This window comes from Lissotriton helveticus, chromosome 2_1, assembly GCF_964261635.1.
Source record: "Lissotriton helveticus chromosome 2_1, aLisHel1.1, whole genome shotgun sequence".
In the NCBI taxonomy this organism is placed as follows: domain Eukaryota; kingdom Metazoa; phylum Chordata; class Amphibia; order Caudata; family Salamandridae; genus Lissotriton; species Lissotriton helveticus.
This window is the reverse complement of record NC_136059.1, coordinates 1,733,861,271-1,733,876,338: the sequence shown is the minus strand read 5'-3', so window position 1 is coordinate 1,733,876,338 and position 15,068 is coordinate 1,733,861,271. Positions and strand designations below refer to the sequence as shown.

Sequence of the window (15,068 nt, the reverse complement as noted above, 5' to 3'; positions counted from 1 at the left end):
TCCTGGCTACTTGAATATCACCTGTTAGAAGAATCAAAGGTCAGTCCACATGAGTCAGTGGGGAACCATCCAGGACCCCCCAAGCAGGTCCACTCCCCCAACTGTTTCCATAGGGGCATGAGGAAGTCAGATCTACTGGGCCTGGAGAGACCCATCCTGATCTGTGAGGTCTGCAATAATTAAAGTCCTTCAGTCAATCTTAGCAGTGGCATCAAGTGGGGCTTTATTTTGGAAACGTGCCTACCCAGGCCCAATGTCTTCTAAAGTGTCTCTCCCTTGTGCAGTTTTTTTTAAGTGAGGGTGAAAAGTTCTAGAAGCCAGGCACACCTGGCCAAACCTAGGGTGCCCCTTCACCACCCAACACCAATCCTAACCCGCCAGAACTACTCTCTGAGACATATAAAGATGGCAATTTCACATGGTCTATGGAAAGACCTTCCATGGAAGCCTCAGCTCTGCCCCAACTGATACAGCAGCCTGATACCGTCCCACAAAAACATCAAAGATGAGCCCCTCCAGTGTCTGGCTCCAGAGGTCTGGCCTTCCTCCTTTGTTTTCTAGGGCTTGGATGTCCCCAGTCCAGGTGCAGTGTGAATAGTTAATTACCATATGCAGATTACCTCCCCACCCCTTCCCTTCCCAGTAACTGGGTCAAGCACTGTTAATGGCTCTATTGTGTGTGGATGCCTTAGATATTCCTGCTGGTCAGCAGAGTAATTAACTTGGCTAGTGTGGGACAAAGGACAGGAATCTGATTCTGCCTGTGCGAGGGAAATATGACAATTCTTAAACTGCTATCAAGAGTGTAGATCTGACTAAATGACTGTGGATTTACACTTGGGATGCAGGTTTTCCATAAGATTAATACCGCAATAGTCCTTGCAGGCCTAAGTGAGGTAAAAATGTACTTTGATGTATATTTCACCTATAATGTGTAATTCGGTTAAGCACTACAGACTTTCAGTAAGCACAACAGACCTACACTATGAATACCTACTCACATTATAAGACCTACCCCAGAGTAGCACCAGTCCTTAAAGGGTCCTTTCTGCGACAGAGTACCTGTGCATAGATACTGGCCTGAGGTAGTCTCACACATGCAGCCCACACCCATGTGCACAAATGTGCTGAAGACTTCATGTGTAACCAGTTTATCCTAAACGGTGGACACTACACTGGTGGCTAGAGTTTCAACCCATTCCAATAGAATTTACAATGAGTGAGACTCCGTTGGTGAGACTCGCTCACAGATAAAACTCCAAATACCGGGGAGTCAAAGCTAAAGGTCCAGGGGAATTAAATGGATGAAACCCACTTCCTACATACTCTATATTCTCCTTCATTAAAGTCAGTAAGTTTTTAAAGTAGGCTTCGGTGTCAGCTGGCATGTCTGTATAGAATCTCCATATACATCTTACCATTTTCAGTGGCTTTTTGTTCTACTGCATTTTCTTTGTTATTTTGAACGTCTTCCTCCTCTTCCTTCACTTCGGCTTGCTCTACAGCTTCAAGCGCACCTTTTGTAGTTGGTGGAAGTTTCCCTTCGTCAGTTTCTTGGCAAGGTGTTTCTTCACATTTTCTCTGGCAAATGCAATTTATAGATAGCAGAAGTTAACCTTATGAATATTCAGTAATTTAAATGCAACATTTACAAATTCAAAAACAAAAACCTACTACAATGCCCGGCAACCTGCAAGAAGTGAGCTGGTGAATCGAATTGTTATAGGTGAAGGCACAGGTGTTGAACAGAGTAGAAGTATGGGCAACTGAACAAGACTTTCAAAAGAAAGAAAGAAAGGAGTTTCTACAGAGAGAAAGAGACCACAGAGACTGTACAATTCATGGCTGCAACTCCCTATTTATTGTTAAGAGAATGTCATTATTCCCACTTGTATTGGTGCTCTGTTGCTGGGATGCGGATGTCAGAAGAATATTAGCACCTAGAAAAAGCACAATATGGCCACACCAAAAACTAATCCAGTGATTCACATCTGAAGGTTAAAGGGGTAACACATGCTGTCTATTTGCCAGAACATAGTATGCCTGGCAACTGTTGTAAGGATTATGTTACTTACACTGTAAGCATCTGTTCGTTGCATGTAGTGCTGTAGATCCACATGCTCTGCATATTACTGCCATCTAGTGTTGTGTGAGGACGGTTGCAACTTGTTTTTCTTCAAAGAAGTCTTTTGAGTCATGAAGTGTCAGTGACTCCTCCTCCATTCGTGAATGCGCGTGAGCAACAACTCCATTGTTAGACCATTTTTAGCACAACCGGTGAACGTAGGTATGGAGTAGTGAGTGGGTCAGAATAGTAACCGTGCATGTAGTAAGAGAAGAATAAAAAAAGGAGAAAGATTTTGGTAGCAAACACTGGCTTCTGGGGAGGAGAGGGGGGAACATGGGAATCTACAGTACTACATGGAACTAACAGATACTTAAAGGGTAAGTAGCATAATCCACAGTTTGAATAACTCTAGCCTGCTGCCTTGCAAGATTGTCCAGACAATAATGCTTTGTAAATATGTGTGGAGGGGACCATGTGGCAGCTTTACATATGTTCCAAAAGACAAGCCATGGTGGCACCCTGTTTACAGGTGGAGTGTGGCCTGACAGGAAGGTAGGGTTCTCTAAGATTTAGCAGAACAAGTTTGGATGCATTTAATAATGCACTTGGCTATGCCTGCCTTAAAAATAGGATGGCCTTTATGATGTTGTGAGAAAGCTGCAAAGAGCTGTGGTGTCTTGCGAAAAGACTTGGTCCTATCTATGTAATACAAGAGAGCACGCTTGACTTCAAGGGTGTGGAGTGGATTGTTTGGTTAAGGTGGAATGAGGAGACCAACTTAGGTCAATTTACAATTGATTCCAAGGACCACTCTGTCACTGTGAACCTGAAATAAAGCTTATCCAGTGTGAGGGCTGTAGCTCCTATACATCTGAGAGACAGGATAGCTACAAGGAAGGCAACCTTCCAAGAATTAAACTGGAAAGGGCATGAATGTACTGATTCAAAAGGCAGCCCCATAAGTCTGGTGAGGACAATATTGAGATTCCAGACAGGCTCTGGGAATCACCTTGGTGGAGTGACACATTTAAGTTCTTCCATGGAAAAAGTTTTCCCCACAGTTACACGTTCAGTTTCTGTCTGCAGTTTGGATTCCGACATACACATTGAATGCTAGCAACTGCCTATCTGGTAAAGGATCACATAGGCACACACGGGGATGACATTCACACCTGCCTCCGCCAGTAGGTAGCCCAAGGGACAAGACACAACGAGACATACTATTGTACAATCAGTTTACACACCTGCAAGTCCACGAGCGAGTATGTACAATCCCACCGGGCGGAGTGGAATCCACATGTTGAAGTTGAGTTATGTTTGTGGATTTTATGTTACCCTTCTATGTGTGAAACAACTGATATATGATTGGTGTAATACCCCCACCTGGGGCTTTGAAATGCAAAACCCTAATAAAAAGATTTAAACAAAAAAAATATTTAAGTTCTTCCATAAAAGCCTTAAATACAAGGATTTTAAAGAGTGATGTGTGTTCCCGGTTCTCCATATGTGTGGCAATAGCAGCTAGGTGTAGTCAAATTGATGTGGAGGCTCGCCCTGACTTTTGTAAATATAGGTAGCAAATAATGTTTTGTACCATTGGCATAAGAGAGTTAATGGGGTTTGGAGTACAGTAGTGCAGTAGTGAACTAAACAGTTCCACTTAACATCAAAACAGGTGTGTGTAGTGGGTTTTCGGGCTTCTCTGAGTATGTCCAAGCACTCTTGAGGTAGACCAAGATAACCAAACTCTAGGACAATGGGAGCCAAATTGCCAGTTTGAGCTGCTAGGGTTCGGGTGTCTAACTTTGCCACGGTTTGTGTGAGAAGATCCAGCCAGTTAGGGAACTTATCGCGAGGGATGATGGACATCTACAGAAGGGTTGAGAATCATGGTTGCCTTGCACATGTTGGAGCCACCAGGATGAGTGTGAGGGATGTTTGTCTCAGTGTTCTGACCACGTAGGGTATCAGTGGAAGAAGAGGAAATGCACATTCAAAGATCCCTAACCAGTTCATCCACAAAGCATTACCCATAGACTGGGGATGTGGAATCGGGGCAGCGAAGTTTGAGCATTTTGCGTTTTTTTGTATGTGGCAAAAGTTCTATGTTTGGGGTGCCCTATCTTTGAAAGTAAGGGAGTAGGGCTTGTGGGTGGAGCTCCCATTTGTGGACTTGTAGTTGCATCCTGCTGAGCAGGTCTCCAAAGATGTTGTCCACTGCAGGAAGATACTCTGCTAAGAGATGTACATGGTGATAGATGACCCAATGCCAGATTCTCTGCACAAGATTCGACAGCTGAGGGGAGTATGTGCCCCCTCCTTTTGGAAATAGAACATGTTAGTCATGTTGTCTGTATGCACAAGAACTAATTTGCCTTGAATAGGTTGAATAAAGGTTTTGAGAGCTAGATGAATGGCTAACAGTTCCAGGTGGTTGATGTAGAGACCTTGTTGTTGAGGTGGCTACAGACCCTAAACTGTTATGTTATTGAAATGTGCTTGCCAGCTGGCTAAAGATGCATCCATGGTGATGGCCATCTGCGGAACTGGGGATAGGAAGGGCCTGCCCGCAACAGTTTGTTACTGTTCCAACACTGCAGAGAGTGATGGGTGCTGCCCCTATCAATACTAGATCTCCCAACTGACCCTTTGCAGAGCCCATATGGAGCCTTGTGTGGGGCACTATGGCAATGCATGAGGCCATCATCGCTAGAAGGCAGATTACTTAGTGAACTGGAAGAGGATGGAGTGGCTGAAAAAGAGGCAGAAATTATTGGAATGCCTGTACCCTTTGGGTGTTGGGGCTTAGTTCACAGCTGTGTTTAGGAATGACCCTAGGAACGGTTGGACTTGGAGTGGCTCTAAATGTGATTTGATGGCATTCATTGTGAACCCTAGGCTGTGTAGGAGGGACATTGAGGCCTGGGTGTGTGTTAGCCATTCTTGTTTGTTGGCGCTCTTGATCAACCAGTAGAGGACGATGTGTGTTTCTCCCCTCCTGAGGTAAGCAGCTACCACTGCTTAGCACTTGGTGAAGAACCTTTTTAGTGCCATGGTGCGGCCAAAGGCTAGAACCTTGAACTGGTAGTGTTGACTACTTACCAAGAAGCAGAGGTAGCACCAATGAGTCACATGACTTGGGATGTGATAGTAGGCATCTTTCAGGTCTAGTGCGGCCATTAAGTTGCCTTGCTGCAGCAGGGGGATGACATCCTGTAGGGTAACCATGTGCACATATTCAGACAAGCTATATCTGCAGAGAGCCTACAGGTCATGGATTGGTCTGAGGGACTGGTACTTTTTGGAAATGAGGCAGTATAACAAGTAGACACCTTTGCCCTGATGTTGAAGGGGCACGGGCTCTTTGGCTCAATTGAGTAAGAGTGCCTGAAACTCCTCTTGTAGTAACATGAGATGTTCTAGGCTGAGGGTGTGGGGGTTCAAAGTGGGATATTTGGTGGGACTGATACATGCTACAGGCAGTAGACATGCTCGATGATGGATAGAGCCCATCGATCTGTGGTAATGGGGAAGAAACCCTGAAGCCTCCCCCAACAGGTGTTCTGTGAGCTGGGGATATGAGACAAGTCAATTCTTTTAGGTAGAGGCTCCCTTACTGGGAATGCCTCTGCCCTGGCTCTTGAATCTGTTCCCTCTAAAAGAGCCCAGTGCTGCCGGTGGTAGGAATGGGTCGGTTCTGGGGAAGTGGCTTTGAACACACCACTCACCTGCTGTTCAGAAAGGAGCCCCGCCGAACAGCACCTGGAGAGCAGCTCTTGTCCTGGCGGTTTCAATGCCCTCTTTTATTTTCTCTAGCATAGTGTCAACCTGCGGTCTGAGCAGGTACTCCCCGTGGTGATTTTGCCCTTTTCCAGCCCTTCCTCCTCTCCTTGAATGATAATCTAGTCATCAGGTAAGTTTATTTAGTTTTCTTTATTCCATGTGATCTACTCCTTCCTTTTGTTTGTTTACTCAAAGGATCAAACTAGAGTCCAAATGTCATACAGTAGAGGCCAGGTTTTCTGCAAACGGAGTTTTGAAGCCAGTTCTTCTGCATTGGACTTCCCCTTACACTGGGCTCTGATAGGATCTGGGGTATCCCTCGAGAAAGGTCAGAAAAGGACAAAGGGGTCAGTCTTCAAACTAAGAACCTAATCCTATTGTACCCTTCACCACACCCGTGGGATTTGAGTGCCCCAAACACTTCAGTGAACCATGTAGTCAGTGTTTAGCTATCGCAGTGTGCACTCCCACCCACCACCTTCTAAAAGCAACAAAATGCATGCTAGGCACTTGCCTGAGGCCACGACACTCCTGGGCCGCAGAGTTGGGAGATCCAGTGTCTGTTTCCACAATAGGAACGCCGGACTCAGTCACTTTTCTCCCAGAGTGTACCTCACTCTCTGCAGTAGCGATGACTTCTGGCCAGGTCGGCTTTTGAAATGGTGTTGGGAGTTTGGACATCTCTTCCTGATTTGCTTCGCCTACCACGCTCTTTGCCTCGTCGGCTGTGGGGTCACCCTGCTCCGCTTCCTCATTGCAGCTCTCATCTTTGGCGTCCTCATTTCTGTCAGAAACCTCCGTTGCAATGCCATTCCTGACTCCACCCCTTAAATGCAGGTATTCCTGCAACGACCTTCCAGGACTCTCATGTGAGGCTAGGGCAGGATAATTACATCATGCATAGAAGGAGGTGGTAGCATTATTGGATGTACCGGGATCCGTCCTGCGGGTTGTCAAGAAGCTGTTGCATTTTTGGCTTGAAGTGGGACACACAAAGCCAGGAATGGCACCGGAGGATCAGCGAGGTATTCACTCCTCTGGCTGCTGCGTCCACCGAAGCCAAAGTGAACCTGATGGTAGTTTTGGAGTTGGCTTCCCCTCCTCAACTAATTCTCTTGTGGTATTAGTCAGGGAGACGTTGAAGAAGTCCTTCCATCTCTTTCCAGTTAGCTCTATCATACTGGGCAAGAAGGACTACCGAATTGGTGATGCACCAGTGTATAACCACACCCACCCCTACCTTCTTACCTTCAGGATCAATGAGCTTACTATCTTTGTCAAGGGGCTGCTACCACTTTCCTGGTGGTGGTAACAACAAGAGAGTCATTGGGACATAACCCCTGTCGTAGAGTGGATCAGAGGACACTGGTTAATATTTTTTCTCAATGCTGGGTGTTCCACCTTAGAATTTGACCAGGTCCTTAAAGATCTCAGAATCAGATATTAACCTGGAGCATAGGGAGGTACTGGACAGAGCACTGTGCTTTAGAGACCGTCTTGACAAAAACGAATTATCCTCTGGGGTGATGTACATTTTCACCTTATGAATGGCAGTCATGCTTTGAATATCACAGTGGTATGCTGTGGTGTAATCTGGTGGTGAGATAATTACTGGGACTTGTTTGAGATCTGGGTCCCGCTGAGGATCCACATCATAATCCTCCCAAGAATCATCCATGGGATGTGGGTAGATTGGGGCAAAGTCCTCAGCCGGGGAGTAGTGGCAAGGACAGTCTGTATCAGAATATGGTTCTGGTGACTCCTGAGGGAAAGTCATAGGGGGTGATGGGGGAGGGTGGAAGTTTAAGATGTGATGGTTGAGGTGGTGGGGAAGTGGATGGATAGGAGGTGGAAAAATAGGAGGAGGAGTAGGGGAGGTAGCCTAGTCCCTAGGCCTTTTGGAGGGCAGCAGAGCACAGAGGTTTCTGCTGGTGGGACAACTTCGAAGGCAAACCTGTGTTTCTTTCTGTGACTAGCAGGAGGAGGGAGAGGACGTGTGTGTCTGGGAGTGGAAGACGGTCCCTCATCTCAGCCTTTGCTGGGCAGTGTGAGGCGGCCCAAGGCTAGCGGCTGAACCACAGATTTGGCAGGCACACCCTTTGACCATTGGTAACTGAAAGAGGCAGAGCTGCACAAAAACCGTGAGTGTTAGGATGGCGGGCAAAGGTGCGGACGGAACGAGGTGGAAGAGGCACAGGGAGTATTAAAAGTGGGTCCAATTTGGTATGTGCTGCTACATGACAAACGGTAGAATGCAGGTAAAGCTTTACTAGATTTCAGAGTGTAACATGCCACAGTGTACTGCAACAAGCAGTGCGCGGCTTTACCTTGCACTTGTCTGTGTAGAGTTACATTGTAGCAGAGTAGCTGCTAGAGCTGTAAGCAACTCAGCCAGCTCCCTTAGCCTGTTAGGAGTAGCGTGCTGCCACAGCTTTCAGTCACTGTGGTGCATTATAGCAGCACACAGCTTGACAGCTGAGGCAGGGCTATAACAAGTGACTTTACATTTATGTGCAGTGATGCGGTTCACCACACTGAAATGTGTTAGTCTAACGCCTGATGCGTGGTACTTGGCAGGGCTGAAGATGGGACGACGGCGAGCTGGCAACTAGCCACATGGCACCATATAAAAAAATGAGCTTATAGAAACAATACTACCAACTGAAAGGTTATGATCAGGCAGTCAGTAGACAATTGAAAAGAAAAACAGCAGGGGAGAAACCACCCTGTTAGAATAGAGAAATTAGGACTACTATAGAGGACCGTAAAAAGGGTAGAGTTGAACGAGGCCAACACAGGAGAGGCCTTAACAGATAGCAAGTCACCATCTTAAAAGAAAGAATAGCAGACAGAGAAGGTACCCCGCAGAAGCAGCAGACAAAAGACAGGGAACATAGCATGGACAGACCAATACTGCAAGTGAAGGTCTAACCAAAGAGCCAGTGTAAATAACTGAATTAACAGATGGAGAGGCTGTACCTACAGACTATCAAGCATGGAGGCCAAAGCAAAAGAAGTTCTTGTTTGTACGGAACAACCTGAGCTCGGACAACAAGCCAGGTAGCATCGTGAGTGCGGATCCTGATGTCACCCAAGATTGTATTTGGTATGCTTATTAGTACAAGGGAAATGAATCCCCCAAGGGGTGAAACTGTACCAGCGCTCGCAAGAAATGAAGGAAGCTCCCCGGAAGGAATCCCAAGTGAACACCAACCTTCCCATGAAACAACCCAGAGAGGGTGGTCAAGGGACACATGTCCAAGAAGAAACAGAAAATGAAAAATAGCCATAAATCCCTAAAAGGGGCAGAAGGCATGTCTGAAGAACAGCCAGGCCAGTAAAGAACTGGGGTTGGCATTGGAGGTGTCATGGAAACATCTCCAATCCAAAAGTGAAAAGCAACAGCAGCTTGGTCAGGAAATTGTATGTGCAACTCAGACTCTGGACCCTTCCACTATTTGCGTATACTAGCAAATGGGTGAAAGAGCAAACGGGTGAACGTCCTGCATGTAATTATAAGGAAGAGTCTGAATTACATGTTTTGCTCCTCTGCCCTTCCTATCTGCTGCCGCGCAAGCGCTGGTTAATCCAATTATGCAAGGATTTGGGCTTTGTACGTTGCGTAGAGGCCTACAGAGTCTTAAAGTATGACACCCATTCACCAATTGTCTTTGTTGTATCACGATTTTTAAATTGCATGTGGCATATCCGGCGGGCCTTTTTAAAGTAGATCTCTTGGGGAAGAACACATGCATTGAATTCGCACAGATATATTAACTCTGTATCCATGTTCTGGGTTTACTGCCTTAGCCCTATATTTTTATATTTGTAAAATTTAAGATTGCAGCTTATCTTGAGATGGTTGCTTTTATTGCATTTTTAATGGGTTGAAGACTGTATTAAGTATAATTTTATATCCCTGCTGTGACTTTTACTCGCTGTGTGTTCATGGGACAATCTCTGTACAAAAAGTGATTTTGAACTATCCACATTTTTAATTACAAGTGTATATTATCTGTTTTATTGTAAATTGTACTTTTATGGCCCTAGTGTCCGAAATAAAGTTATTGAATGGAATGGAAAAGCAACAGCAGCTTTGCGTAAGGCAGAAGCAGAGTAAAAAAGCATGGCATGTGGAGAATGGGTCCGAAACATATGGAGGAATACCTGTAAGGCATACAGATGAAGGGAACAAGGCAACAGTACATCCACACAATACCATGAAAACATACCAATCAGAACTTGGGTAGAAAGCAAGAGAACACAGTGCAGTCACCGGTGTAGAAACCAAAAAGGGCCAGAAAATAAGGCACGTTCCAAAACAACTAGGGACCACAACTTGTCATCGACAGGGTAAGAACGCAAGAAAAGAAAATACCTGTCGGGGCAGACGCACCACACTGGATGCCACTTGGAGGTGACGAGTGAAAAGAAGAAGGCAACTGGCACCGTTCTATAACGGCTCACATAGAAAATAAATGAAGGAGATCATCCCATGCCAGACTGAGTACACAGGGTGGGATAATACGGTATAGCAATTAGGTATTAAGATTTTGCTCCACTCTGACTATCCTGAAAACAGTGTAAAGTGGAGTCAGCTTGAGAGCCAGATATTGACAATCGAAAGGCATGTCCACCAAGGTGGGCTCAACAGCCTCAGGGGGTAGCCAGAGATGCGTAGCCAGGCATACCGACAAAGAGCTACCGGAAGGGCCATGGTATGTCTGATGGAATCTGTGGTAGCCATGCCACAATGAAACAGCAATGTAGCGGTCTGATGGCCACCCTGGACCAGCTGAGTAAGAGTGTCTCAAGAGTCATCAGGGATGGAGGGGAGAAGGTGCAAGCCCGAATCCCACAACAAATGAGAAAAACAGCGCAAAACACAAGCTGTATTAAGGGACCGCAAAGCGGAGCTGGTGGCAGAAAAGAAATATCAACCAAGAGCATCTAAACTTTTAGACTCCCTGTCTGGAGGGACATCAGGCACAGTGCTGATGTTGGGAAAGTCTGTAGCAGCCTGAACCACAAAGCTGTGCAGGGTAGGCTGACGGAAAAGGCAAAGCGGGTCTACAGGGCAGGATGGTGCCTATAGACCAGTCCACGGAGGTCCGTGAAATGGGTTTAGCCCAAGTGCCCAACAGAATATCAAAGATGACTTCACTGAAGGGGAGCACAGGTTCAGTTCTCATCTGGCCCTGATGAAGCACTCCAAATAGGGATTCAATGGCCACCTTCACAGAAGGACGCTGCAGCCCCAGAACCACAGAAACTCTCTGCAAAAGTGACAGCAAAAGCCATGCTAGCGTCTGAAGCGAGGCTAGGAGGAGAAAACAGGTCAGAGGATGGGGAAGAGTCAAGGCCACTAGCCTCACCAAGGTAAGGCACTCAATGAAGCCCCAGAGGAGGCTGAGGAATGACAGCTATGTCATCACTGACATCACCAAAATCACTGTGTTCCGAGGGGAAAATAGCAGGGGCCTCCTATGAAGCTCCTCAGACACGTCAGCGTCGGTGAGGCGAGGCAAAGTAGGGGCAGCTGGTGCCGTAGACGCAGAAGGTGGCGCCGGCAGATCAAACACTGGCGTCCCAGATGAGAACCCCGAAGGGCTGTGCACCGGAGCCAATAAGGGGTTGATCACGGATTTGGGAGGCCTCACTGACACTAAGGGAGGTCACACCAATTTGGAGCCAGTTAAAGCCTCACCGACCTCCTTGGGGCTGAGACGCATGCAAGAGGGAGGTTGAGAAACAAAAATGGCATGGAGGGAGAAATAGTATTCCGTCATCTGAGCCAGAGTCGCCTCGGCACCGGAAAACACTGGAAGGCGCTGGAAAAATTTGCACTCTGACTCGGATCTCAGAGGAATAGGAGGCATGTCAGGGACACTGCATCTACGCAGAAAGGTCGAGGAAGGCCACCGCACCGACTACTTATGGCTTGACTTACCAGATGACAGTGAGGACAAAGGGCTTTGGGAGTTGGCCCTCAAGTAGTCCTCAGAGGAAGAAGTGGACCGCAATCGACGAGGGGCCTTCGACCACCACAACGCTAACAGTGTCATGAGGCGCTACTGCAACTCCGACAACCGAAGCTGAAGACATGAGCCAAACCGTTCGGAGTCAGGGTGCGCACCTAGACACCACATGCAAATAGGATTAGATAGATGCCCTCTACCGACGCAGAGTGGGACTTCTGTAGAAAAGTTTCTTGATGCGGACTGGGGCCTTGGGATAATTCAAAGGTAAGGAATCTGTGGCTAGATGTCTCTATCTTATAACAATTTTTTGGACACAATATTTATGATAGGCGCTATTCTAACAATGATATTCTGGTATCACACTGCGTGGAGCTTCGCACCAGACAATGTAAAAAGCACAATCATTGTTGTATTGACTTTGTAGACAGGATTTAAGCTGATAAAATGGAAAACGGAGATAGGAAGAGATGCAAAAGTGTGAAGATGTAAAAACATAGAATGTTAGATGGCTATCTGTCAATAATGGAGTTGTTTTCCACTGAGGGACCCCAAATGACATGAAACAGACAAGAGGAATGCTGGAGTTCGCTATTAAGTCACTTGACAACACAAGGTGGAAAACTCCATGTTACTGACCACTACAGAACTACAATTTATGATAATTATGCCTTCTGTCTTCTTCTCATGCACAGTTGTTCCTATGGATTAGCTGCGTAGAAGAAGAGACATCAAAGGAAGGATTTAACACTTCCCATTTTATGGGGTTCCAGCTCTGAAACTAGGCTAAAATGTTATCCTCTGACCACCCAATGCAATCCCAATAATCTGATGTACCTTCCAGAATCCAGACTTACTGCACCAGGAACTACTGCAGGATTGGAAGCATTGAGTCTAAATTCAGTCGACTGACTGGGGCAGCAGGCTGATTCATCTCTGATGGCTGACTGTGATGGGAGCAATATTGTAGCTCAAGATGGAATTATTGGCAAAAATGGAAGCAATAATTCAGTGTTTCCAGGGGGTCAGCTGCATTTAATGTAGACTGCCCAGGAGTGGCACCAACTGGACAATTTGCTGAAAACCTTCCTTCTAAAGTCATATGTGTTATACAAGCTGGTTGTTTATGACATCTAGGAATTTGGCAGGGATTAAATCCAAATTAACTGATATTGAATATATTTCTTATATGGGTGATCGTGACAAATGTATGTTCCAAGAAGCCTGGGCAGTGAACAAGATGTTTATTAATGGCTTTACTTCTTGTAGTACGGATGCCAAGCCCCGGGGAAATGTGGGCGTACTGCTGGTGGGTTGTCAATTCTAGTAATAAACAATGGGGCATATTAGCAAGAACCTCATTAAAATTATTGCCGTTTTAGCGGCAGGAAACTGCTACTAAAACGGCGATAACGGGCTTGCTAATATGCGTTATAGAATTCCAATAGAAGCCCAGGTTAGATGTCTGGCAGATCTAACATGGGCTTCTATTGGAATTCTATAACGCATATTAGCAAGCCCATTATCGCTGTTTTAGCGGCAGTTAACTGCCACTAAAACGGCGATAATTTTAACGAGGTTCTTGGTAATATGCCCCAATGTTCCATGTTCACATGAGTCGTTGATGGAGGACTCTCCTGATTTAGCATGGATTATCCTTAAATTTCTGTCTTATTTAATTGTTGTATTATTCAATGCTTACATGAAGCCAGTGCCTATTAACAAGGACTCATCTGTTTTTGCCCTTCTTGATGAGCTTATGGTATTACATCAACAACATGCAAAAGTAATAGTGACTGGCGATTTTAATGTATCTTTTGTGCCCTCAAACTATAGCAATGCACTAGTAGAACAGGAGGACGAACAATACAATATACCACACTTAACTGGCAAACTCGAGCATTATTTTTCTAACATAGCCCTCCAGTTAGCATGAATGTTTGTTGGCCGGGGCCTAAGAGCCTGATATTAAGAAAGCTCCTAAAACTGTACTGTTCTGATTCGTCTCTCCCTGGTTGGTAATAGCAGTCATAGCGCAGAGATACCCTGATGGGGTGATTTGGGCACTTTATAAATTAATAAACATAAACATAAGAGCCTGTAAAGGATGCATTCATTCCGATTTTAAAAGGGCACCCACCTTTGAAAGAGTCTTCTATCCAAGCATTATTGACTATGTCCTCTTAGATGTAAGACTTTGGCCACTGCTTGATGACATGAAAATCGAAAGCTGTATGGAAAGTGACCACAACCCTCTGGTTGCGTCCTTCTCTGGGGATGCCCTCAGAGGGGATTCGTCTACCTGTCACATCGTGGTAACAGCACCTATTTTAGTGAATAACCACAGGAGGGTCACTGGCTACAAGTATTGTCTGTTAAACTATATTCTGAGATATATTATTCCAATCCAATCCAAAAAGCTTTATTATCGGTTAAAAACCACAAAAGCACATGTGTACATACATAAGATAAAAATTGTCCATATGAAACATGACATACATACCGATTAGCGGACCAAAATCAGAAATATTTAAAAAGCTATTAAAAATAATAAAACATGGGAGAATCATAAAAAGGTTTAAGATCAAAATCAAGATGGAAATGCTTTGTCCCTAGAGTTGAGGGCGATGGGGGCCTTCTGGATGGCCCCAATTACAGTGGCACATTAGGCGGATTTTGACTTTTTTAAATTTTTGCACCTCTAGCGCACCACATAGCCCATAGGTATCTGGAGGTGGCAAAGACAATCAGGGGGGTTGTATCATATTTAAGTATTCTGAATACCACCCTATAATCCCTGAGGCCCCTGGACTTGCATAGTTTGACGATCCATTTGGCTCTGGCCCTGGAGTACAATGAGCAAAAGAGCAGAACGTACAGATCTGTCTCTTCGCTACTTTCGCACCCCGGGCAAGCACTCGGACCGTGGGGGGCGTTTGTCCACGTGTTTGTTACAGCCCTCATCGGGAGAACTCCATGTCTAAATTGGAGATATAATTTTTTTGCCAGAGGGGGCTGGATAATATCCAGGAATTTCTAGAAATGGTAATTGTCTTTAACAACCAAGAAGCTGTTGGTCAGTCTACCCAAAGAAGGATTTGATAGTAAAAGGTGCATGCGATATTGTTTGAGTTCGACCCACAGTGTCCTCTTGCTATATTATTGGTATGTGGCCTACCTGTCTGACTATGAAGGTCTCCCTGATGCAGACATTACCATTTTAGATATTCATGAAAGGC

The 15,068-nt window shown here is 45.6% G+C and overlaps 1 protein-coding gene across 1 annotated transcript in view; it reads right to left on the bottom strand.

Annotated features, from left to right (window-relative positions):
* CLGN (calmegin) overlaps nucleotides 1-15,068 on the bottom strand; it is a 379,504-nt gene that overhangs the window by 76,020 nt on the left and 288,416 nt on the right. Inside the window, exon 12 of the mRNA XM_078677626.1 lies at nucleotides 1,419-1,581. Coding sequence (XP_078533752.1) covers nucleotides 1,419-1,581 — 163 coding nt within the window. The remainder of the gene's footprint in view (nucleotides 1-1,418; nucleotides 1,582-15,068) is intronic.